Below are 26290 nucleotides of genomic sequence, written 5' to 3' on the forward strand. Positions count from 1 at the left end.
TGAATACTGTTTCTTTACAAGAAAACTTAATGAAGAGCACTCGAGATTTAAATCATAAGAACAATTTGAATATGAGATGAGGATTCCAACCACATGAAACCGAATACTTAAAGCTTAAGGATCTTGATGAACTCGGACAGTTAATGAAGGTGAGAACAGGAAGCCACAGTGATCAGCATTTGTTGGTGAGCCTAATTTAAAGGATACTGCGCTTGAATGCAAACCAGTGCATCACACCCAGCCGGTTCTCCAGCTTCCCTTCTTCCCCAGCCTCTCTAAGAGTTCCCTAGAGACACCTGCACTGAAAAGAAGAGCACATAGGACCAAAACCTTGTGGTTTCTCATCAGGTTTTCCTGCTGGTAAACAAAAAGACCACACAACATCGACTGCAGTGTCCATCATCTGCCTGTATACCTGAATACTGCACTGATTACACTGTCTTACTGTTTTACTATTAGTATTTTAATTAAAAATGAATTACCAGATTACTCCAACAAATATCACTATGGGGTTTTTTGTTGTTGTTGTGCTGTTGTGTTTTGTTTTGTTTTTTCACTTTCCCCTCACCCGCTCTAACGGTCACGGCAGATGGCTGGCCCTCCCTGAGCCTCTTTCTCCTGGAGGTTTATTCCTTCCTTCTTCCAAATCTAGAACAAGCAAGTTCTTTTTTCTTCTTTCAGCCTGTCCTGCCTGACATCTTTTGCAAATTATGATATGAACGCACTGTTGTGCCAATCATTAGTTTATCCAAGACAACCTCTAGATTCTCTACAAGCTGAGGCCACATATTTCTGATAACAAATATGTGTCCACCCAAGAAAGAGAGACACCAAGATGAAGGATAAGAGCCCAAGAGAACCAGAAGCAAGCAACACGTACTCCTTCATAGGCTGGCTATCCTGGCATGAGCCGAGAACAAGGTGCCAGGCATCTGGGCCACCCAACAGTTAGGTTTAAGTTGTGTTAAATAAAACAATGAGCATCAACCAATTGTTGTTTTTGATTCTTCAAAAAAAAAACATGCAAGGGCCTTGACAACTGGCCTGTAGAAACTGAACTGTCACTTATAGAATTAGATGATTTTGACACAAAGAATTCTCTAGTGTTGTAATATTGTAGGTTGTTTACTTAAAGTTTAAATTGCCATGAGGTAACAGCTGTTAGGATTTATACATGCAAACTGTAATACTTCCACACAATGCTTTGCTAGTTCTTTTAAACTGCATATGATTATGAGGTATTTTATAGCAGAAAACACTACTATGTGATAATATTATATGAAGATTATATAAAAATATTCAAAGAGATATGTCAGATGTGTTACAGTTACATCACGTAGATGTCAAAAATCTCTGAAATGCCAAAAAAAGACTGCTTATCTTTTAGATCTCTTCTCACCAGCACATTGCTAACATACAAGGCCCTGTCCACGTACACGGGTGCTTTTTAAGCTTTGACTGTTTCTGCTCTTTGTGCACACGTATACGACATTTTAGGTCGCTGAAAACGACGTTTTTGGAAAAATTCCTTACAGTGTATACATTTTAACAAACTCCATATCTGTGTTTACATGTGGACAAGGAAAATACAAAAACAGTTGTCTTGCAATGTCAAGGATTTGGAGTCAGACTGTGTGTTATTGTGGCTTTTAATGATTTCTTTGAATTGTTCTTTTTCCAGGTTTGAACGATTGTATAACATGGTCAAAGGAGCTTGCAAAGAAAAGCGTCTGGACTTCTTTAAGTTACTTGAAGACGTTTCACCTCTCATCCGAGAGGCTTCTTCAGTTCTAAGGTCAAATGGTGGAGAGTCCCAGATATAAACCTGGTGGGAGTGTCCCCCCACAGAGGGACAAAAGGACCCCCTGATGATCCTCTAATCGCCTGAGCCAAGGTGTGGAACTGGGTGTGGGTCCCAATCAGCCAGAGTTTCTGGTGAGTTCATTGTGAAACCTGGCCCCACCTTATCATGCGAATTCCTGAGGTCAGATGGCCCAGGGTGTGAGAGGGCGTTAAGGCGTTAAGGCGTCCTTTGACTACGATGACCTGGATGACTGAGAACCTTCACAGACAGATTGTATAACATGTTTCTTTAATAACTTTAAAAACAAAAATTGGGTGAAGAAGTTCACATTTATTTTTGATTTTCTCTAAGCCACAGAATGCTAAGTGTATGGATGTTTGACAGAATTGGCAGAATTAATTTAAACTGTTGGGGTTTGCGGTATGGACCCTGCTTTTAAGCAGTCCCATAATTTTAAAAAACAATTGAGATCCAGGATGTGGAGGAAACAACAAACAAACAAAACAATAAAAAATTCAGAAGACTCCAAAATAATTAGTTCAAACAACTGCACATAAGTATATGTTATTCTGATGTGTCACTACTTTGCCAAAGTTGGTAAGAAGAACAGGCCCTGGGCCATCTGACCTCAGGAATTCGCATGATAAGGTGGGGCCAGGTTTCACAATGAACTCACCAGAAACTCTGGCTGATTGGGACCCACACCCAGTTCCACACCTTGGCTCAGGCGATTAGAGGATCATCAGGGGGTCCTTTTGTCCCTCCGTGGGGGGACACTCCCACCAGGTTTATATCTGGGACTCTCCACCATTTGACCTTAGAACTGAAGAAGCCTCTCGGATGAGAGGTGAAACGTCTTCAAGTAACTTAAAGAAGTCCAGACGCTTTTCTTTGCAAGCTCCTTTGACTACGATGACCTGGATGACTGAGAACCTTCACAGACAACAGGAGAGGTTTTGATTTTGTTTTCTCCCTCTGCCAAGTGTCTGATCCACACTTCCGTCCAGTAGGTGGCGATAATGAATCTTTAAACTTCTTTGCTAAGTGCAAGCAGACCCAGAAGAAGAAGAAGGAGAAGGCTTGGAAACCTTCCAATCATTTTTGACAGTCACCAATCAGCCAACAGCTGGTTAGGTTAGTTTAGCACTGCAAGACTGGAGAAGGGGGCGCAGCTGATTTTGTCCAAAGGTAACTAAATTCACCTGTAAACATAGCAAATGCTCACAAAACAGTTTGTCTCACTGCTTTAGTGCTACTATAACAAAGATTTTTAAGGCTGTTATACGTTCCAAGAAGTTCCTTGAGCAGGACTAATGATTTTATTTAGGCTTGTCCTCGTCATGAAGGTGCCAGGCAGGAGAAACTTCAAAATAAGTCACTGCTGCAGGCCAAGAAACAGATAGAAACACAACTTCTGTTAAACTACAGAGGCTTTTGTTTGTACCAGAGCAAATGGTGTGAAGGTTACATAATGTTTGGTCACAAAGCCCAGCCCAGTGGCTTTCCTGGAGGCCTGTTTCAGACTGAGCCTGGTTACCTGTTTTCACCTGACTTTACACAAAACTAGCTGGAGTTTCAAATTCAAATGTCAGATATTAGAATTACCTCTAGTCTGCAAATCTAAGACAGGAACGTGAAGTCCAGATGTCAAAATAAGGTCTTTAGCATCTATCAGGAACAAACACTGGGTGGAAACACAAAACAGATCATTTATATCAGTGCTGAACGTTTTTCATGATCAACAAGCATTTACAGGTTTGCATGTACTTCACTGAAAAGATGGTTTTGTGCTAAGTTGATTCTTTCAGAAAACATTTCTTTATGTGAAAGAAAGGGTGGCTGTGGCTCAGGTGGTCGAGCAGATCAGCTACTGATTGGAAGGTTGGTGGTTCGGTCCTTCCCCAGTCTGCATGCCAAATATCCTTGGGCAAGATAACCCCAAGTTGCCCTCCGATGCATTCATCGGAGTGTGAATGTGTGTGAATCCCATATGGAAAAGAAATAGTAAAAACTTATATGGTTTACTCATGAAAGTGGCCACTTTCTCATTACTTTCATATATTGTTTTAGTAACATACAAGTTTCATTATATATTTTTTCAAGGGATCTTATATCTGTTTTCACTCCTGTATGCTTTTCATACAAGTTTCACACAAGACAGATACAAACTTTATAAGATTTATATATCTTTTCCATATGGGGTAGTTTAGGTTGCACTTGAGTTTAGAAGTGCTTGTATGAGTGGGTGTGACTGGGTGAATGAGGCATGTTGTATACAGCGCTTTGAGTACTCTGGGAGAGTAGAAAAGCGCTATATAAGTATCAGTCCATTTAGCATCTTTCCTGCTTATGAGAACATCGGCCTTGCTTTAAGTCAGTGTAAACGTCCAAGGGTATCCTAGTCTCACAAGCTTTTACATATACAGCGTACATGTCTAGAACAACAGAATTTTTAGAGAGGGGACTTTTTCTTGGGCATTCAGTACTCAGTACACTGCTCCATACCCTGACAAGACAGGAAAGTGGTTTCCATAGTTCCTATTTTAGTGTAAATTTTAAAGCAATTAATCTTTTTTTTCTTCTTCTTCCTCCTTGGGTTTATTAATAGCATTTGAATAGTTCAATTAACTGTTGTTTCCTAATTATTTTGGGATTCTGTGTAGAATGCAGATTAAAACAGAATTCAATAGTTTGCAAATAATTTACATGATATGTTTAACTGAAAATATTACAAAGAAAACAGAAGCTATATAACAGGAGTTACAGCAGTTAGTTTACCAATCAGAAGCTTGAATGGGTCCATCGATGGTCCCTCAAAGTCTGTATATCAACGACATACAGACAAGACAACTGATCGAAAAGCCAAACCAGTGATTATTCCGAGTAAGTACCAAGAAGTAAGAAGTAAAGGCATAATGAGGCTTGTAGTAGAAAGTGCCTTCAGTGTGCAATTAGAATAGAAAACCAGTACCAGTTCATTTTCCATGTTTAGATCATGTAGTTGTGTGTTGTTGTTTATTTTTGTTGTTTTTAGTGATGTTAAGCCAACATTGTACTATTATAAGAGAGGATTTTGCCCTCTAGGGGAAAGAAAAAAATTAGCCTGACTTTTTTATTTTCCAAAGACTTGAAGGGGAAAAAGTCAAAGTTCTTTCTCTACTCTCAGACTTTTTTATGCATTTTGTCTTTTTTCTCCTCATCATCTGGTTTATTTATTTTTTTAATTCTCAGAATATAGTTTTTTTTTTTGTTTTGTTTTGTTTTTGATCACGCTGATCACTCCATCTTCTCCTGTGTTGGAGACACACAGCAAATATGAGCCTCATTTTTTGAGCGTGATTTTTGATTGGTCAGACCACCGGCCGGTTGAGTTTGATCCCAGAGAAGATGATAGTTTTGCTGAGTCTTATTTGTATGTCTGTATTGTTTTAAATTGCATCTGTGGAGAAAAACTGACTTTAATGCGCTGCTCGGTAGATAAGCCGTATGCCCCAGCGCTCAAAAAAGCGAGCGCTTAATACTCTAACAGCGCTCGCTTTTTCTGCTGCCTATATGGATTCTGGAATAATGAACTCCAACTGTAAAAGTGTTGAGGACCTTTCGGACATTCTTCATTCCTCCTGCACTGATATCTTGCACTCTATTGCTGCGCTCAGGACTGCGCGCTAAGCATTTATCAGAGCCATGGTTAGACGCGCCGAAAGGAGATGGAAAAAGGTCAGATTGCACGTTTCCCTACAGATTTTAAGGACTCGTCTTTCTGCTCACCAAGAAGCTGTAAAAACTACAAAGACACAGTTTGTCTCAAACTTAGTGTCAGTAAACAGTCACAGGCCTCAGGTACTTTAATGTCCTTAATCGCTGTCTTGGTTCAGGTGATAATGCCGGAGTTATTTCTCCACCAAGTATTTGCGATGATTTTTTAGCATTTTTTTAATGACAAGATTCTATCGATTAGTCTCGTCGTCTGCTGCTTCAGATCAGAGTCTTTCTCCTATGTGCTCTTAGAGCAGTTTGATCCCGTCTCCTTTAATGACTTGACTGCGGTAGTTTGTAACCTAAGATCATCACACTGCCCCTCTGATTGTCTCCTTCCAAGCTTGATTAAAAGCACTTTTAATACTGTTGGGCCTTTCATCCTGAGATTAATGAATACATCCCTTACTACAGGCTGCATCCCATCATGCTTTAAACAAGCTATAGTTCAGCCTCTTCTTAAAAAAAATAACCTCGACCCAACTGTTCTGTCCAATTACAGGCCAATCTCAAAGCTTAATTTTCTGTCTAAAGTTTTGGAGAAAGTGGTCTACCTACAGTTGCAGGCCCACCTTGATTTTAATATGATCTCTGAAAAACTTCAATCTGGTTTTAAATCACTTCATAGCACTGAGACGGCACTTTTAAGGATTTTTAACGATATTCTTTTAACTCTGCACTCTGGCAGCCCTGCTCCCCTTTTATTGTTGGACTGCTTTTGACACGGTCGACCATGACATCCTGTTATCACGGCTAGAATTTCATGCTGGCCTAAAAGGATCTGCCCTACAGTGGTTTTGGTCCTACTTGTCAGAAAGGTATTTTCATGTCGATATGGGCCCCCATAACTCCAAAATAGCCCTTCTTAAATACAGTGTACCTCAAGGCTCTATTTTGGGTCCTGCCCTGTTCGCACTCTATTTGTTGCCATTGGACTCCATCTTCTCGCGGTACAGCATTTCATTTCAATGTTTTGCTGATGATTTGCAGGTTTATCTACCTTTAAAAGCAGGGTCAGACCATCCCCAGCTCTTATTACGCTGCCTTGACGATGACAAACAGGGGTTGTCATAAAAAACCTCGGTGTCTACTTTGATGGTTCTTTTAAATTGAATAAGCAGGTGAGTGCAGTAGTTCAGTCCTGCTTCTTTCAGTTAAGACAGCTAGCCAAGGTAAAGCCATACCTCCCGGCTAACGTCTTTGAGCGTGTTATTCACCTTTTTCCTTACTTGCAGATTGAACTACTGCAATTCATTGTATTATGGTCTAGATCAGGCCACCATCCATCGTCTTCAGATGGTTCAAAATGCAGCTGCTCGCCTGCTAACTGGTACCAAACGGAGAGAGCATATAACCCCAGTTTTAGCTTCTTTACACTGACTTCCTGTCTCCTACAGGATCCAATTTAAATTTTTACTTTTTGTTTTTAAGTCACTTAACGCCCGAGCCCCTCCTTACCTATCTGAGCTCCTCTCTGCTTATGCTCCAGGAAAAACCATGACGTTTAGCTCAAAATTAATGCTGTCCATCCCACGGACTTATCTCAAATCTCGTGGTTATAGATCCTTCTCTGTGGCAGGTCCCAGACTTTGGAATAGTCTCCCCCTAAATATTAGATCTGCACAAACACTTGAGCAATTTAAATCATTACTAAAGACACATTTTTATGCCCTGGCTTTTAACACACTGGCCCAAGCATTTTGGTCTTATTGGAAATAGTTTTAGTTATTGTTTTAATTCTTTTATTGTCCTATTATTGTTTTATATTGTTATTACTGTATTACATTGTTGCTTCTTAATGCCATTTTTATATTTTTAAGCACTTTGTGCAGCATCGGCTGTTTGAAATGTGCTATATAAATAAACTTGACCTTGACCTTTCTTTGAAATTTTAAGATTACAGCCATTGCTCCTATTACACCACCCTACCTTACATTCTGAAAGATTGAGCTTCTCTGGGAGGCTCTTTTAATACTATCCTGCTCCCTTTAGGGCTCGCCACAGAAGATCATCTGCCTCCATCTCACCCTATCTTTTCTGTCACATCAGCCCTCTCCATATCCTCCTTCACTACATCCACAAATATTCTCTCAGATCTTTCTCTTTTCCTCCTGCCTGGCAGCTCAATATTCAGCATCCCTTGTCCAATATGTCGATTAACCCTCCTCTACACATGTCCAAACCATCTCAATCTTGCCCCTCTAACCCTCTGATGTATATATATTTCCAGTCCTGTCTATTCTGGTCACTCCCAATCAAAATCTTAGCATCTTCACCATTGTCTTCATCTTTGACCTCAATTTTTTTTGTCAGTGCAGCCATCTCCAAGCTAGTAATGAAACCAATTAGTTAAGCAGTCTACAGCTTTTCAATCATGTTTATTGCATTCAGGTTTTTACACACCAGCCCTTTGGAAATAAGGTTGTATATCCAAACATGAGTTTTGCCTTTTTATTGAAAGCAGTTTAAAAAGAAGTCAAAGCAGCTGAGTTAAATCCAAGTCTTGTTTCAGTAAATCCTCTTTGTTGCCAGTCTTTATTGCTTTTGTCTGTTTTCAGGCTTATCTGACTGGGTGGCTACTCAGTGATACGTTTTCGTTCATGGTCTTAAATGTGAGTAATGAGGGGGATCATCATTCCCGTGTAATGGTCGTAGATTTGATTAGTAATGGGAGAGGAGATTGAGCCATGGATCAGCGTGACGAACCCGAGAGTTTGATCCCTTTTGTTGTACTTGATTGATCAGAGGTCAGCGGGGATTCGCCCTAATTGAGGAATAAACACGTCACGCTGTCAACTCTGAGTCACTGTCCAAACAGTGGCAGAGTTTTTTGTGAAAACGTGCGCGTTAACAGGCAGCTTTTGAAAACGCGCTTCATTTGCGTCACGGCTCGGTTGTTCGTTTGCTCTCCAGCGACTGGCCTCATACTGATAACGCATGACGTGGGACAAAGGTGACAAGACATCATGATCGGATAATTTTATTTGGTCCAGCGAATAAAACGGTGGCACCGAAGGGCGAGTGGTGTAATACTAAAGACGTGAAAGTTATTCTCTTCAATGCATTTGAACCTATTTTAACACATGCGGTCAATCTGTCGTAAAACGTGCATTACAGCATGTCTGAATTAACTTTTCAAATGAACAGGAGCGGCTTGTAAACTGCAGTCAGCCGGACAAATTAGTGGTGTGTTTATTTTTCTTTACAGCTGGTTCTCTGCTCGTTTCCACCCATATTTTTGTGTATTTGGTTTTTGTGTTTTGTCATCAGTCATGGTCCAGTCACCTCTTACTGTTTGCTAAATACAAGGGCACCCCCTCATTTATTACCTGCCCTCCCAACAGGTGTAGAGCTCAGTCCAGTCTGGAGATGACAGCACGAGCTCCGCGCCTCTGCCTCCTCGCCCTCCTGCTAAGATGCGTCACCCCGCTGGCGATCCCGCAGGACGGTTTGGACGCGACGAAAATGGCCAGGCAGGAGCAGGATCCTCTCTTCTATCTTAAGGATATCCCCAGACCAGCGGTGGCTCCTCAGAAGAAGGCTCCTCAGTTCATGCTGGATCTTTTTAACGTGGTTTCTGTCACGGGTGGGACCCCGAAAAGCCAGACGGACATTCTGGAAGGAAACACGGTGCGGAGTTTCAGCGATAAAGGTGAGAAGCAACAGTAACGGCTGTTCCGCGAGAATATTTTCCAATGAGTTTGCATCTAGGGAGCACAAAAATAAAAAGTATGTATAAGTGCGTAAAGACGCAATCGCGCACGGCTATGTGTCTGTTTAAAAGCCTGCGCTTTTCCAGTGTATGGTTTCATCATTTTTCTAAATATTTTTGTTGTTTTGTCGTATGCAGGACAACCTGGAGAGAGTTTTCACTTCTTCAACTTGTCATCTTTCGGCAGAGATGAGAGAATGATCAAAGCGCAGTTCCGCTGGTTCCGAAAGAAAAGGAAGTTTTGTCCCGGAAGCTTTCACACGCCTCATTTCTACAAAGTAAACGCTTCTTGTTTGTTTGCTTTTAAAGACATATCATTTTCACTTTTTTTCTTATATTGTACAGGAAACATTGTGGCAATGTTTTGGCGCACTAACGATAACTAAGTGTACTCACCCGGTTTCTTTGTCTGCGAGCATTTCATAATCGTGGGCCTTTAACAGGGATTCTGGCGTTTTTGAAAATAAATAGTGATAGTTTCTGTTTGTTGGTTGGCGGTGGGGTTTTTTCCTCTTTTTTTTCTCCAGGTGGCTCTGTATGAGGTGCTGGAGAACCTTGTGAAGCCATGGCGAGGAAACCTCATCACCTCCAGATTGGTTCCACTATACACACAAGGATGGGAAGTCTTCAATGTCACTCAAATGGTAAACAAAAATCCATAACTTCATTTTCTTTGTTTAAAATTAATGTTTGAGGCTTGTTGTGAGAAAATAATTCCTTTTGAGTTAAATCATTGGTCATTATTTCAAAACTCAGATGATCAATTCCAAATAAAAACGTCTCATAATGATGACGATCATAGTTTGTGTTAGATTGGGGGGATGATGTCATGCTTGTTTTAAATGTCAGGTATCCAAGTGGATCCAGAACAGTCAGGAGGACAACGGCATCCTGGTGGTGACTACACTTCCTTCCGGTAACTGGATGGAGTCGGTGTTGCATTCATCTAAACAGAATGTAGAGCTGACAGACACAAGCGCCTACCTGGTCATATTCTCACACGACAAACAGACAGGAGCATCAAACCAGTCATACTTTGGTAAGGTGGTGAGAGAGATGTGGGCATGTTGCACAGTGTGACCTTTCCTCTGTTATAACAGTGATTGATTTAGGCAGGCAAGATGCTTTTGCCATTTTTAACTTAATAAGAATTTTTTTTTTTTTTTTTTTGTGTCCCGTTTGGATCTTTAGCCATCAGAATTGTTGTCTTAAGGCCAAGAAAGATGCCAAGCGGATTTATTTTACCAAGTGGATCATCATGGCCTTGCCATATTGGTCCATTTGATTGATCTTTATTATAATTATGAATTTATTTTAGTTTCGGTTGCTACAAACGGGACAGACACGACTGGGGGATAGGACAGGGAGAAAGAATGAAAGAAAGAGAGGGAGAGAAAGAAAACCAGAGGGGAGAAGAGATGGTGAGAAAGGGGGCAAGAAAGAAAGAAAAACAAACAAAACACCTGGATCACCTGTATGGAGAAAAAAAAAACAGAAGAGAAAGCAAAAAAAAAAAGCAACATAATAAATACAGCACCATCACAATAAACTAGCTAGCAGTAGATAACAGTAGATACTAAATATTAATATTATTGTGCAGCACGCAAGATAGACAGCGCACAATGTGCTTTGAGGCAGCAGCCAAGAAAGGTGTAGTCCGTGTCTGTGAACACCCATGTGCACACCTGTGTGGCTCAGCATGCTTGTATTCCAAAGGTTTCTCCATGTAACGATCTGCTAGGGAGTGTGGAGAGCCATAGCCCCCCTCCCCGTATGAAGCAGGTATGGAGGAGATCCAGGCCCCAGATATCCAGAGGCCCCAGAGTACAAGGACCCGAGGAGGACCACCAAAAGGGGGGGAACCGTGCCACCCTCCTGGGAAGAGCTGAGGAGAGCCCCAAACGAGAGGTCACCCAGCAGCTACGGAGCAGAGGCCAGAGGGGGTTGCAGTGGCGTGCCCACGGGCTGCCACTTAATAAGAAATTCTAAGCAAATTGCAAGTGGAATATTCGGACTCCTGCAACTCATCTGGGCTTTGGTTTCATGCTTGGTGGGGTTTTTTGTTTGTTTTTGTCTTTTAGACTTGGGCTAATCAAGTCTCAGGGCAGATGGTCACCATGAAAGAAAAAAGTGAGGCATCTACACATCTCATGCTAGTCTGCTTAGCACCAGTCGACCGATCAATACAGTTTGTTCACTTAACCGTCTCTTGACTGTGTGCTGTTCATGTGGATCCATTTTAATGCAGTTACAGTATGTTATACATAATACGGCTCAGTTTTTAATCAATGAGTGAAGTTCTAGCATTATGTCATTTAAATGCCAAAGTGAGATTTGAGTGAGTTTGAGGAGTAAATGGTGATCGTTAGACGACCGAGTCTAATCCTCAGCAGTTTTGTTTTCTGCAGTGGTCAGTATTTATTAAAAGTGGGCCAAAGAAGGAACCAGCGACAGGGTCGTGAGAGATGAAGGCTCACTGATGCACATGGGGAGTGAAGGTTAGCCGGTGTGGTCGATCCAACAGATGAGCCACTGTAGCTCAAATCGCTGAAAATTTTAATGCTGGTTTTGTCAGAATACACATGCCATGCTGACCCCTGTCCACCGTCAAAAGCACCAACAATGGGCATGCAAGCATCAGAACTGGACTATGGTGCAATGGAAGAAGGTGGCCCGGTCTGATGAATTACGTTTTTTTACATCACTTGGATGGCAGGGTGCGTGTATCTCTTACCCGGGGAACCCTATGCTCTATGGGAAGAAGGCAACCCAGCATAGGCAATGTGATGTTTTGTTCTGCTTAGAAGCCTTAGTTTCTGCCATCTATGTGGATGTTACCTTGACATGCACCACCTACTTAAGAATTGCTGGAGACCATGTACACCCTTTCATGGAAACAATATTCCCTGATTGCTCTGGTTTCTTTCAGCTGCGTCAAAGCAATAACGGATCAGGAATCGTTTGAGGAGCACGACAACAAGTTTGAGGTGTTGACTCGACCTCAAAATTCCCCAGATATGAATCCAATCGTGTGTCTGTGAGGTGTGCTGGACAAACTAGTCCTGTAACCATGGAGGCCACACCTCCATGGTTACAGGACTTAAAAGGATCTGTTGCTAACATGTTGGTGCCGATACCACAGCACACCTTCAGGGGTCTAGTGGCTGTTTTGACTGACTAACTGACTCAATATTAGGCAGGTGATCGAAATGTAAAAATGGTCATAATTTTCTATCCTACTTCATCACAGGACAAGCCCAACCTGAACCGGCTGCCCCCGAGCGCCGCAGCAGAAGGCCTCGTGCAATTTCGAGTATCATGCCCCTCGACCACTGCCAGCGCGTTTCTCTGTTTGTTGACTTCGAGGAGATCGGCTGGTCGGGCTGGATCATCTCTCCCCGTGGATACAATGCCTATCACTGTACGGGCTCCTGTCCGTTCCCGCTGGGGGTAAACATCAGGGCGACCAACCACGCCACAGTGCGTTCTATCATGCACGCACTCAAGGTTACTAGCGATGAGGTGGAAGCGCCCTGCTGCGTGCCGGACATGCTCCAGTCTATGAGTCTGTTGTATTTTGACGATGAGGAGAATGTGGTTTTAAAGCAGTATGACGACATGATGGCGTTAAGCTGTGGCTGTCATTAGCTGCCTGTGAGTCTCCTGGATTAACACTGGTCAACACATGGGCATGAAACAGTGAGGGTTGAGTTCCTGTGTTTTTGATGGTATTCACTGAGGTATTGAAAGAGCTATTTCATAGCTACTCGTCGCTAATCCTTTGACGATGCAAGTCCAATGGCCTGTTGTTGTTCTCCATTTTTTAAAATATTGTTTATATAGTTGATATTGTGGCCCAAAGGCCCACTTCAGGTTCTTCTTCTGGAGTGTAATTTGAATGTTTCTGTGACACTGATATGTCCATGGTGCTGAGCCAGCCCCTGTGGGCCGTCCTACAAAATCATTACTTTTTATTTGGAATTAACTTTTACTGTCTCTCAGCAGACTGTGGTAGCTGCCACTAAAATGCTCAAAAATTACAATTAAAGGTGATGTTTTCAAGTATTGTTTTAGTTCAGGAGCACATCAAATTAAAACTATTTTTACATTTAAGCAAAGAACTACTCCAACATTTTTAAAGTAACTTGATTTTTTTAATTGGCTATTTAAAAAACCACATTTGGATAAACTGATTGATTGAAAATGATTTCCAGGGACTATTATTTATTAAGTACCACATATCAATGTGGTACTTAATAAATCAGTGTCGAATGTTTTTTTTTTTATATATATATATATATATATCTTTCAAAAACACAAATACAAAAATTAAAAAAGTGTGATGTACAAAAAAAAAGCTCTGGATGTTGATTTCAAGGCCAAAAAAAAAAGTAATATGCAAGTTGTTACAACCTGATTCTGTAATGTAAGAAACAATGTTACATGTTTGTGTTTTATTAAAAGCAGGGGGGGCTATGCTGAATGAACTGGGGGAAATTAAAAGACCCTGCATTGTGTTTTTAAGTTCTTATTGTATTATGTTAGAGCACACAGGAAATAAAAGAAGCACATGAGTGCCCAGAAACATTCTTGTTCATTGTTCGGTGTCTTTGCATAAATTGGTCAGCAGGTAGGTAGGACAGAGGTGAAGCTGGAAGCTGCTAATGTGCTTAAAAAGAATACAAACTAATATTTGATGCTGCATTTAATAAAACAGTTTTAAAGACAACTGCAGTGGTTTTAAATAAAAATTCTTTAAATTAGCTTTTTGTAAATTCCAGTGTTTTAGAAACAGTCTACTTAAACTGTCAACAGAGAAAAACACTTGATTGCACTGTATGTCCAAAACATTTGTGTGTTGTGTTAAAGAGAGTCTACAGAAGCTGGTTTCTGCCACTGGAATAAAAAATGCCATGCGTAACCTGTAAATGTTGAGCTAGGTATCTCAAGATTGGGTGGCTGTAGCTCAGGTGGCAGAGCAGGTCAGCCACTAATCAGAAGGTCGGTGGTTCGATCCCAGGCTGCCTCCTGGCTGGATGTATCCTTGGCTGGATGTTAGTATCCTTGGGCAAGATACTAACCCCATGTTTGCCTACTGGTGGTGGTCAGAGGGCCCGGTGGCGCCAGTGTCCGGCAGCCTCGCCTCTGTCAGTGCGCCCTAGGCTGTGGCTACAATGTAGCTTGCCATCGCCAGTGTGTGAATGTGTGTGTGAATGACTGAATGTAGTGTGAAGCGCTTTGGGGTCCTTAGGGACTAGAAAAGCGCTATACAAATGCAGGCCATTTACCATTTTGAGTATATAAGTTGAAATTTTGAGAAAATAACTCAAAATTCCAAGTTTGCTCTGCAAATCAGAAAACTGTAAACGATGTCATCTGCTTCTGTGTGACAAGGAAATGACTTCAAATCCTTCAAAGATCTTCCCAATTGGCAGAGGCAACTCGAAATTTCAACTTACTAAAACAAAAATTTTAATTATTTTCTCAGAATTTCAAATTATTTATGTGAAATTTCTACTTATTAACTCAAAAAGTTTTTTCCTTTTGTTTATTTTTCCCCCACTGGCAGAGATGAGCTTCCATACGTAACAGAAGCTGAGCTATGGCTGGGGCTTTACTTCCATGCAATACCACTTTGTGCCAAAAGATGGTGCAACAAGTCAATGTAACCTTCATTGAAGCAGGCGAAAGTACTCACTGTTATTTACAAAGGCAGCCTGCGAAAAAGGCTCAGCCCCTCAAGGAACATTGAGAGAGATTGGGCTAAAAAGAGACTAAAGTTAAACAGCAGCACGCTTCGCTGAGGATAATTAGAAAAGGTAGAAGAATGGCTGTTCAGTGGTGCTGCTGTGACTCAGGTCGAAGAGCAGTTCGTCCCCCAAACAGGAAGTCATAAGATATGTTTGTATGAATCTGTGTGTTACTGATGAATAAAGCTTATATTATACTCTAACCATTCACTAACCCAATTTAAAGCAAATACCCATAACAGTAGTTGTTTTCTTTTATTGGAATGCATCACAGACACAAGACAGCCCTGCTCGATTCTACAAACCTGCAAAACAAATTCTCCCTCATATCCTCTCCATACAAAACATGAATTCCAATAATACCAGTTGAAGCTTTAGACAGTATAAATGAAAACATCATCAAAATGTGCAATTTGGACTTTAGCATGCAAAGGTTTCCAAAATGTTGTAGTATGGAGATAAAATCAATAAGGGTTGGTTCAAGTATATCGAATGATAAATGACTGTATACGTCTGGTGAAAAAGGAACTCTCAAGACAACAAACCTTGCAGGTAGTAAAAGAAATGCTACAATATCTACACAGTTGTGGAGACCCAATACAACTGTAATATATAACAAACTGTCAGCATTTACAATAAATAAACACTTTACAGTGAAGCCCACCCTCTCTGTTTATACTTAAATACATTATGTACATGGAACGTCCATGTCCATTTTACTCAAAAATCTTATGCAAACCCTTTCAACCACATTTAAATTAGCACATTCTACATCATTCATCCAATAAGTCGTCATCTTTTGTCAGGTTATGCTCATCTAAAAGCCATTCTCTTTTCACAAAGCCATTAATGGCTTCAGTAGCTTTACAAATCCAACACAACTTCAGTGCCTCCTGAAAATTGAAGGCAAGAAAAACAAAACCACAATCACAGATCTAAACTGCAAAAACAGTCAACACCGAAGGGAAAAAAACGCCCTGAAATATGCATTGGCAATGAACTTTACATTCCTGGGAACATTTGTGGTGCCTTTTTCCTCATTCTGTCTGTAACAGGCCAAATGTAGCAGTACAACAAAAAGTATTTACAAGAGCAATTATTTCTTTCTGGGATTGCTGTTTTGTACCAGCGTTCAACAACCAAACCGAGAAAGATCCATCACTACAGTGTTGTTGCTTTTTAATAGTCCTTCTGTCAAATGCCGGTATAGTATAAGAAGGCAAAGTTGGTTGGGGAAGAGTTTTAACATGACAAAAGCATTTTTTTTAAAACTTCTGGAATGCAACAAACACCACAATTCAGTGATACAAAACAGCATTCCTTTTAAACCCTCTGGCCCATCAGCTGGGACAGTCGAGTTCCTCGGTGCCTATGAACTCCCCTAACATGTGTTCGTTCTGACCATAGAGAGGTTCCAAATATGGATGTGCATCTTTACAGTACATTTGCTTTGATCTCTCTATATTCCTCTGCTCAAAGTCCTCTGGTTCCAAATGAGGTGCCTGAATTGTAGCTTTTGGCGCCATGGGCGACAGAGGCACTGGGACAAAGCCATGGTAAACAACCAAAGGAGGGCTCAAGACCTCCATAGGTGATGCCTTAGGGACAGCACCTTCTGGTGGCTGGACTGGCAGCTGCACATAGCTTCCTGTTTCAGGATCAAAGAAGGTTTTCGTCTTGACTTGTACAGGCATGTCTACAAAAAAATACTGTCCTGAGTCTGGATCCTGGAGCAGCTTACGTTGGGTCATGGGGAAGGACTGCGTAACGATAGCATGCTCCATGCTAGACTGTCGAGACAGCTGGCTGGTGTGGCTTGATTGGCGGGATAGGGGTGAAGGGCGAGGTACTTCAGTGGCATACGCATCAATACTGTGGCTCCGTCTCAGAGGGTTGTCTCTGTTAGACTTGTTTCTGGCTCGGCCTCTCTGCTGAAGCTCATCCATGATGGATCTCTCAATGCGTTGGGTTCTGGGATCAAGCTTCTCATTGACCGGCATGTCGGCGCTGAGTCTGCGCTCGGCTCTGTCTCCTAAATGCCGGTCAGTGCTTTGCGTTCGATGCAAAGCCCTGTCTGGCACTTGTTTCTCACCGATGTGAGCTTTGTAGACGGGCACATTACTGATGATCCTGTCGCTACTGCGATGTCTTTGCTCTGTCTTATCTCCAGTGTGTCTGCGGCTGCTGCGGCCTTGTCTTTCCGATGCCGTACTGGGTAGGGCTTCTCTCCTCTGGTTGTTACTTTCCAATGATTCGTGATCCTGTCTCAGAGTCTCATGCTTGACCTCTGATTTGTTGCAGCTGGGACTTTCATTCTTGTTTAGCAGTTGCTCACACTGGCTGTTGCTGTTTTTGCTATGGTGGCTTCTGCTGTGATCGTCCTCACTTTTTCCTCTGTGTTCTTTCTCGCTCCTCCTGCCATTTCTGTTACCAGTGCTGCTTTTGTGCTCAGACTTATCAGCCTTGTGTCTTTCTGCTCTGTGTTTGCTACTGTTGCTGCTGCTTTGAGAAGACCTGTGAGGTGACTTTTGGGCCTCTTCTTTCTTTATCCTTCTATTTGCAAGCTTGATTGCTTTTAGAACTGCCTTTTCCGATTTAGGTAGGACGGGCGGTGGCTTCAGCAGACCTGTTTGGCTATCATTATCACCGCCACTTTGGCTGAACCCCAACGTCGTATCATATTCTGTCAGCCCAGCGTTTAACACCGTCTCCTCAGATGTGTCAGCTGTGCTGTTGGTTAGACTCTCCATTCCTTCCGATGACGGGCTTAACCCGGAAAATCTGTCTTCCTCCTGGGGCACAGTGAGGAACCCTCCAGCTTGTGACTTCTGTGGGTTTTCATTTTGAAGATCTGAAGGGTAAACCAGCTGGGGTGGTGACTGAATCGATGTCATCTCTGTTGGCGTAAGAATGTCTGCTAGAATTACGGCCCTCCCACTGGTGGTAGCACTGGATTCATTAGCCAGTGTGAGCTCTGGACATTCCTTTGCATGATATAGCTCATCCTCCCCCCTCTCTGAACCACTCAGACTCCCTCTGGGTGACCAGGGTTGTATGGTCTTCCTTAATTTGTTACTAAAAGTGTTGTCTTTGACTTTAAACAGGGAAGGGATCCCCAAGGTCGGTGAGAAAGTATTAACAGGTGACAGAGTTGCTGAATTACTTTCATTGTTAGTTAATCTTTCATCTGTATCTGCATTTTCTCTCTCTTTGCAAGCCTTCCATACTTCCAACTCTTGTTGAGGAGACTTTACGGGTTGCTTTATAGCATCTGGCTCGCTTTCGTGATCACTTAAAGAATAATATTCCACTTCTGCCCTGTCCGAATCGCCTCTTGTGTTCCGCGAAACATTGCGCACTGCCTCGTTAACCACCTTCACCTCTTCAGTTATATTTTCAAAGTTGTGGAGTGTGCTCTCCACAGAGAAGTACGAGGATTTCGAGGACAAGCTGGTCTGATCGGGCGGGCTCTGAGTTACACTAACACCATTCACCAGCAGCAAGGGCGATATTATGTCTCTGGGGATTTCGCTATGAGCTTCTGAATCCACATTTTTATCCTCAATCGGTTCGTGTATTTTCGTAGGTTCTTCATCCATTACTACATTCTTAGTCACCGTCACATCTGCTGTGATTAAATGATCTGGTTTTAATGGGGCCTTTCGCTTTATCCTGCATGCCTCTTCTGCCTTAGCAGCATTGTTTTCAGCTGATGCACTCCTTGGGCTCATATTTATGTGCAAGTTGTTGCAAGTTGCACTGAACTGTGATGATATCAGACTTTCCTCCAAATTCCACCTCTCGTTACTGGAGCTGGTTTCACTCTGACTGGACACAGCATAATCAGTATTTACTTCTTGTACAGCTAAATCTTTCCCCGTTGCGTTAAGGTGTACCTCAAGATTTTCATATTGCCCATCTTTGTTGCAGACATTTTCATCCACAGAGTCTTTCTCGCTAGCGACGCTTCCACGTCTCCTGTTACCTCCTTTTTTGATCCTAGGAGGAACAGGAGGAGCGTCGACTTTTCTGCCTACAGTTTCATTCATCAGGGAATCTCCGCTATCCTCAGACACCTGTCTGGCAACTTGTTTTGAATTATCTGGATTATCCTGACTAGAACGATCGGTAACTTTGTCATTCAAATGTCTGCCTGTAGATTTTTGGCGTGTGTTCACCTCACTGCTAATCTTGTTCAAGCCAGATAGTGCTACCCTACCGCCTGATCTGTGTGATTCTCCAAGTCTAGGTTCAGTCTGTGCCAAAATCTGTCTCAGGTGATTGTGGTCTCTCAGATCACTCAACATTTCTTTTAGTTCCTTTTCTTTAAGCGCAGAAGTACTGTCGTTTTCTTTCTCTCTCCTCACTGTGATACCATCTTTTGTAGAGTTTTTACTTTGCTGTGCCCTTGTTGTATAACTGTCACTGCAAACTTTCTCATCTAACTGTGGATTTGCATCTGCTTCTGTTAATTTATTCTTCCTCCTCTCCCTTTCTGAGATGATCTCTTCGAGTGCCATTTTGGCTTTGTCATAGTTGTCATTTATGAGCGCTTTGTTTACGATTACATTGCTATCTAACTTTGCGAAGTCCTCCTGTTTGTTCTGCTCCTTTTCTCTCTTTGCAAACATTTCTCTCTTGGCTGACGTGTTGCCTCTCATCGACAGCATGCCTCTCTTTATATTTCGAAGCTCCCTTGAGATCAGATCATTTTTAGCCTTCGTCTCCTCGTCTATGTTAACCACCCCCAGTTTGCTCCTCGCGTTTTCGAGAATGCGATTACCAAGCCTGGCTCTCTCCAGCTCTTTCAAAGCATTCAAATCATTAATTATGTGCTCGCTGTCTTTAATTTCTCTCGCCTCATCATCCAACTCCACTCTTGCATTCACGTTCGGACTGCCCTCTTCATTCTCCTCGACTTGTTCATCATTGCTCACTGCAAATCTCTGATGTTTTATATAGTTATTCTGTCTGGCTGAGAATATATATTTTAGCTTGCCTTGTTTCTGGATGGAATCATTTTCTTTTGGTGGCAAATCTAGTTTTGGTTCCTCCAATTCATCATTACGCATTTGCTGTTTATCAAGAGGAAGTTTAATATCAGATTTAGCAATATTTCTCACTGGAACAGGTGGAGGCTCTTTCTTAACATTACTATTGTTGCTAACCTGTTTTCCATTATTCAGTTCATCCCTGTTTTGGGATAAAACATTGCTCTCTGCCACCAAACTCTCCTTCTTGCTGCCTAACACCTCCTTTGAAACATTCTCATCAATTTCTTTCTGCCGCAGTTCTTCTCTGCCTGCTGTGTGCTTGTTGATGCTATCTGACTGAGCTTTATTTTTGGCTGCATTAATTGCTTCTCTCGCTGCTCTGATCACATCCACTGTGCTTATTATTTGGCCACTGGCCTCTTTTTCCTTAAACATCTGCTGTGCCCCAAAGTCTTTATCCTTCCTGTCTTTCACTGGACACTTTGTTTTCTCTGGCACATTTGGGGGCCTTTTCCCTACTGATGGCAGACCCTCATTCTCAAGCGTGTGGGGTGAAATTAGGGGTAAGCAATCTTTGATGATGTTTGAAGTGTTTGGTGAAAGCCCCGTGTTCGCTGGCGGTGCGTTAGGGGAAAGCTCTTTGTTTAGCATAAGCGGCGAAACTTTCTGCACCTCGGCAGGTGCATCTGTATGTGCAGGTGTGCTCTGAGGGATTTGAAGATATTTTATATCACCGTCAACAGGGCTGGCTTTCTTGTACAGATTCAAAGAAGGGTAGTTTTGCTTTTTAGCCATTGAGCTCTTGTTCTTCTTTGGGTATATAAAGGGGGGCGTGGAGTTTTCTTCCCCAAGAGCCTCCCTTTTGCTCTGAAGTAGATTTGACAACAAATAATCGTCTGACAGAGGCCTGTCTGACCTATCCTCTGTAAGATCAACAGTTGGGGATCCGTGAGATTCCAAAATAGGACTGCAGACTGTCAGTCCATCTTTCGTCATGGCAGGTGTGCTTAAACCAGATCCACTGCCTTCAGAACCAGCTCGTGGATTTTTCTGATTGTCATCTGTGCCGCCTTCGGGCAGCTCCACAGTTTTGAATTTAGGGGGACTGTAGCGGCTCTTCACCCTTTTCCTATTGTCTTTGAGGTTGAAGAGGATGCTGGAGGCAAGTGATTTGTAGCTGTCCCGCTTAACTTGAGGTTCAGGGGTCCCCTTGGCCTCAGAGTGCGGCCTGAGTGGAAGGTCAAATGCAGAGGGCGAGAGGACCGTTTGGAGGATTTCTGATGTTTCTGTCGGCTGCCTGGAGGGAATGAGCGGAGTCATCAGCTGGCAGATGTTGAACGGAGTAGAAGCTACAGAGCTGACCTCCTCAACTGCTTTGACTTCCACGGATATGACTTCCTTTTTGACCAACAAAAGACTTTCATCCACTGTTTTCAAATGGTTTTCTGGAGGAGTCATCCCAGGCTGATTGACCAGAACAGCACTTGTTGCTCTGGACCTGTTGCGCCTCCAGGGGGCAGCAGTTCCATTCCCTCCATCGGATGAGCACCTCTTCTCAGCTGGAGCCACTGAGGGCTTTGGTAGGACCTTTGGTGGTTGTGGGGCAGGCATGGGTTTAGGAGCAGGGGGAGAACAAGGCTGAGCTTCTTCTTTCTGAGATGACAGAGGCTTCTCCGCAGGCAAAGTTTCTTTTCTACATGCCTCGGTTAGTTCCTTGTACAGCGGCAACTCGTACATTTTAGGGATATTATCTATGGGGAGAACGGAGCTCACTGTGTCCCCCTGGACAAAGGGGAACTGGTTAAAATCAGTCCATGTCTGAAAAGGACTAAATTCACTGTGGAGAAAAAAGTTTTTAATATTAAGTTTTCTTAATTTGACAGTGGCCTTCCCATTTTTAATCCTTTTGGATTTTCCTGTAGGAAGGCCGATGTCTTTGCCAGTTTTGTTGGATGAGCCATCAGCAGACTGATGCTTAAGAGGGTTTTTGTAATGATGATCTGTGAGACTGGTGTGATAATCTGAGGAGAATTCTGACAGCTCTCTCTGAATGCTGCGAAGTGCCGTTTTATCCCACGATTCTCCGTTAGCATCAGCCGTGCTTCCATTTTTGATTAACATCCCCTTGCAGCTTTCTTCTGTGGCGCTTAAAGCTTTGAGGAAAGATGACATGTGGGATATAGTTTTCTGCTGATGGTGCTTCCATGGCTGGGTGTGATTTTTCTCACTTTTGCTTTGCCCCTGTTTTTTAGATTCCTTAATAGGATTCTTTTTAAGTGGCTCCTCTGCCAGAGGTTTGTGGCAGCTGAAAGGCGAGTATCCACACAAGAAGTCATCATTGTAAACTGCATCGTCTCCAACGCAGAGACTTCGGAAGGCTCGATCGGTGAGAGTGCTGACCTCCCGATCGGTCTCGTCCATGAACAAGTCCGTGAAGCCATTGGGGAAGCGGTGGTGGAGCATGCTCCCTGCCCGATGGTGTCGCTTTTCCACGCAGCTCATGATGTCAGCGACTGTCTTTGCGTCTTTGCATCACCAGCTGTGCCTCCTGTACAGCTGCTTCTCCTCTGCAGGTTCCAGTTTCTTCCAGCTCAGGATGACATCTGGGAAGCGGTGGGTTACGTAAATTTCCTAAAAAACAAGCCAGTGAAATCAGTGTTAGTTTTCACATAAGCTTTTCTAAAACCGTTTCACTGTCACACAGTTTAAGCAGTTAACTGTTAGCATTTGTTCAAGTCAAGAATCCAAAAATTGTTGTTTGACTGACACGATTACTTTAAATGGTTTTGAACTCGCTGCACTGATGACCTTTATGTACACAACATGTGCTGGCTACAGCCATGCTGTCACTATGCAGGCAGTAGACAAACACTTCATACCATGCAGTTATTTTAAGCATCGCATGATGCCTTAAGCTGTGAGCACCAAGCTGAAAATAAATGCTTCCCTTTTTTAGGAAAAATATAAAAATTTCTGTTATTTGTGTCCACATATTTGAAATAATGATATTCTTCACATGCAACATTCACTTTAAAAGAAGAAGATTGTTCATTTAAATGTCAAACATTTGTTCAGCTGTTATCTAGATATATTTTTTGCTAAGCTTTAGATGCATGACAACATTGACATGAATCTATAGGAAAGAAGGCAGCCAGTGTCACAGATCAGCAGCAGCTGCTCTACTGTAGCTCCCTTGAGCTATGTGGGTGAGGTTTTAGAATAGCTCATTAACCTATTTATACGGCCTGACCTGGGAGCATAGCCACAGACATATAACTCAAGTCTTCAACTATTCACACAACCATTGCTCTCCATATAAGAGGTTTGATTGAGACAAATATAACCGTACACACTTCATGAATTATAGATATGTTTAGCGCATTAAAATGGAATAAATGGAAAGCAGGTCTCTCCAAAGAAGTGTTTACATTCACAGTCAAGAATGATTTTGAGGAAAGGTGGATACATTTAAAACAAAGGAAAAAAACAAGATAAATTAATATTTATTTACTTTTATTTTATTATCTGAACCTAACAGATTAAATATCCAAAACTGTGTCGCTTTACTGTATCCTAGACTAGGCTTACAGAAGACTTTGGCTTTCCAGGACTCTTCACTTGCCAACCACCTTAAAGCAGAGATCAGTTAGCGCCACGGTACTTTCCCAGCATCTGCCTGTGTATTTATACCCAAGGAATGAGTTATCCAAGTCACCTATACTGTATAAAGGCAAAAACCACTGGAGTGTAATTTTAGTTGTCCTAATTGTTCTCAATGTTAGTATATCTGATGTGAAAGTAAAATAAATAAACATGGTTATTTTAGAGTAAGAAACTAATGTATGTCCGATTTTTGAGATTAATGTTTAGCACAAAACTTTAAAAAGTTTAAAGGTTTTAAGGTACATGTCTTTTTAAAAATCACACTGCTCCCTCACCTTGGTGATGGATCTTTCATGCTGAGTTTAAGAGTCCGAGGTTTGCGTAAAACCAAGTCCTAAATGTAGAATCCAAGGATGCGCCTGTCGAGAACACGTTAATAGTTAAATGTTGTCAATCGCTGGTGTGGATGAAGAAATAAAGAAAGCTCACCAAAGTGAGTCAAGCCCTGAGATCCATGTTCGAATGCGCTGGTGTGGCCGGGCTTCTGATTGTGAACTCAAATGATACCAAAATAGACGCACAAGTCGGTGTGGCCAAACTGAGCAGCAACAGAGGGCCCAGCTAGCTTGCTCACATTGGAATATCCAGTGGGTGTCGAGTGGCAGGGCAAGACAGAGGGGCAGGATGAAATGGACACTGTCATTGGTTATTTTTATAACAAGGCAGTGAGGGCTGATAGGCATGGGCCCACTCTTTAGCTTTGCCAACCCTGAAAACATGACAAGGCCTTCTTGTCAATAGAGATTAGCCATTGTTTGGGTTTATCCTTGGACAATAAAGACGAATGATGTACACTTTTATGGTTATACCACTCGCTACCACACTGCTACTGTCTCCCGGGGAAACAAGCTTTCTGATATTGCATCACAAAGTCCCTGAAGTGGAGATTGGCAGCTGGAGGCAGACGTCTGCTGACTGACGGCGGAGCTGGGCTCATTCTTGTTGTTGAAGCTCTGTTTACAAGACTCTGTGTGACTGAGTAATCTAGTTTTAGGACCAGCAGCTGTTGTTGCTGTGAGATTACGATGAGACAGAGCTGGAATTTTGTTGACTTGTTACCCTTTGTGAGGCAGAGAAAGTCAACAGGTGAGGTCATATGTAGTGGTTAACCTTGTGTAGTCTCAAAATGGAGAAGGTTGAGTGTTTGAGAAACGTTGGGCAGCTCAAATTTATTTTATAGGGCAAAATATAGTCACCAAAAATAGGTCAACTGTAGCCTTTGCAACAGCTATAGCTCAGTTAATTGGAATTTTGACTTTTTTCAGCAGTTGGTAAACATCAAGTAATTTTGTAAGCTAATTTAGACATGGCTATTTCACTTGTTATCTACTGTCATCGTGGCTAGCTCAAGCATTCAGAGACCTGCAATAGTAAGGACCTGTAAGGAATATGCACTCGCCAGCCGTTTTTTTAGGTATGCATTTATGATAAATGGACAAACAGCTCACACGATCTCTTAAAGCATTAGGCTAAAAAATCTACAGTAAATATGAGCACTTCCACAAATACATACACTCCATACACATTTGTTTAACCTGGCATAGATGCACACGTGGAAATTAACACGGGAATGTTGGACATCTTGCAGCTGATGGAATTTTCCATGAAAGTTTGTTCACTTGTCAGAAATCTGATATCAGAGACTGAAAACCAGTTATGCAAAATCCATGTAAGCTAACTATCCATTTTCTTCCATTTATCCACTGGAGCCTATCACAGCTGTCATAGGGCGAGAGGAGGAGAACACCCTCAAGAGGTCACGAGTCAGACAACCATTCACACCTATGTGCTATTTAGAATCACCAGTTAAACTAACACCACTAAGTGAACTCATACTAATAAGGGAGAACGTGCAAACTTCACACCACACCCAGATAGTGGATCTGAGCCCAGGACCTTCTTGCTGTAAGGCAACAGTGCTAACCACCACATCTATGTGTTTCCCTTGCATAGAGGTTATTCCTGGTTAATTGTAGTACTTCAAGGGTCTGCCTGTTTTATAGAAGAATATTACTGTAAATTATTAAAAAAGACACTTTTTCATTGTGGTGCTGTTCAAAGTATACAATGCTTATGCATACACATTGATGAGAATCCTATCTCTGGTTATTTAAATATGTCGAAGTGGGATGTATATGAACATCGGAGGCATTGACTGATGTGCATAAAGAGAATGGAAAAAAAAACCAACAACCAGTAAACAAGATCAGTGCTTCACAGTCCAGATCCAGGCTTTGTTTTTACCATTATGACTGACACCCACATCTGACACCAGCCTGGATCATGCTTCTTCATGCCTGCTGAGAATTGGGACAGGCAGGGAAAGGGGGTAACCGGCCTCAAGTTCTGGCAGGCTAATAAATCCAGGTATGGGAATTCTAGGACAGCTGAGACAGATCATGTACAGTGGAGGTGCAGTGAAGGTAAAAATAGGTAAAAAGCATCAAGAAAGACCTGATACATGACTTGTTGTATTACCAGCTACATTCGTATCTTGATTATAAACTCAAACTGAGTAACTGCTTTGTCTGACATCCCTTAAAATAGGGACTATATTGTGTAACAATTAAGATAAGATAACCTTTATTAGTCCCACACGTGGGAAATTTTT

General features: G+C 42.1%; 2 protein-coding genes across 7 annotated transcripts; one reads left to right on the forward strand and one right to left on the reverse strand.

Annotated features, from left to right (window-relative positions):
* The first annotated feature begins 2870 nt into the window (after positions 1-2870).
* Positions 2871-13857, forward strand: LOC146513157 (bone morphogenetic protein 2-B-like). Of its 2 annotated transcripts, none has more exons than XM_085170320.1 (6): positions 2871-2992; positions 8905-9212; positions 9411-9550; positions 9800-9916; positions 10122-10311; positions 12523-13857. In XM_085170320.1, the coding sequence occupies exons 2-6, from the start codon at positions 8930-8932 to the stop codon at positions 12918-12920; spliced, it is 1128 nt and encodes a 375-aa protein (XP_085026446.1). In that variant the 5' UTR covers positions 2871-2992; positions 8905-8929; the 3' UTR covers positions 12921-13857. The 2 variants fall into 2 exon arrangements, with proteins under 2 accessions (XP_085026446.1, XP_085026447.1); XM_085170321.1 differs by lacking the exon at positions 2871-2992 and adding an exon at positions 8621-8746.
* LOC146513158 (uncharacterized) lies at positions 13571-24493 on the reverse strand. 5 transcript variants are annotated; one of them, XM_085170317.1, is made up of 4 exons: positions 24109-24493; positions 23955-24038; positions 23605-23692; positions 13571-22647 (listed from the first exon to the last, which is right to left on the reverse strand). In XM_085170317.1, exon 4 carries the CDS (start codon positions 22516-22518, stop codon positions 16363-16365), a length of 6156 nt encoding a protein of 2051 aa, XP_085026443.1. In that variant the 5' UTR covers positions 22519-22647; positions 23605-23692; positions 23955-24038; positions 24109-24493; the 3' UTR covers positions 13571-16362. The 5 variants fall into 5 exon arrangements, with proteins under 5 accessions (XP_085026443.1, XP_085026441.1, XP_085026442.1 ...); XM_085170315.1 differs by lacking the exon at positions 23605-23692; XM_085170316.1 differs by having other exon boundaries at positions 23955-24493.
* Between the last annotated feature and the right edge of the window lie 1797 nt (positions 24494-26290).

Source organism: Neolamprologus multifasciatus, chromosome 8 (genome assembly GCF_963576455.1).
Source record: "Neolamprologus multifasciatus chromosome 8, fNeoMul1.2, whole genome shotgun sequence".
In the NCBI taxonomy this organism is placed as follows: Eukaryota; Metazoa; Chordata; class Actinopteri; order Cichliformes; family Cichlidae; genus Neolamprologus; species Neolamprologus multifasciatus.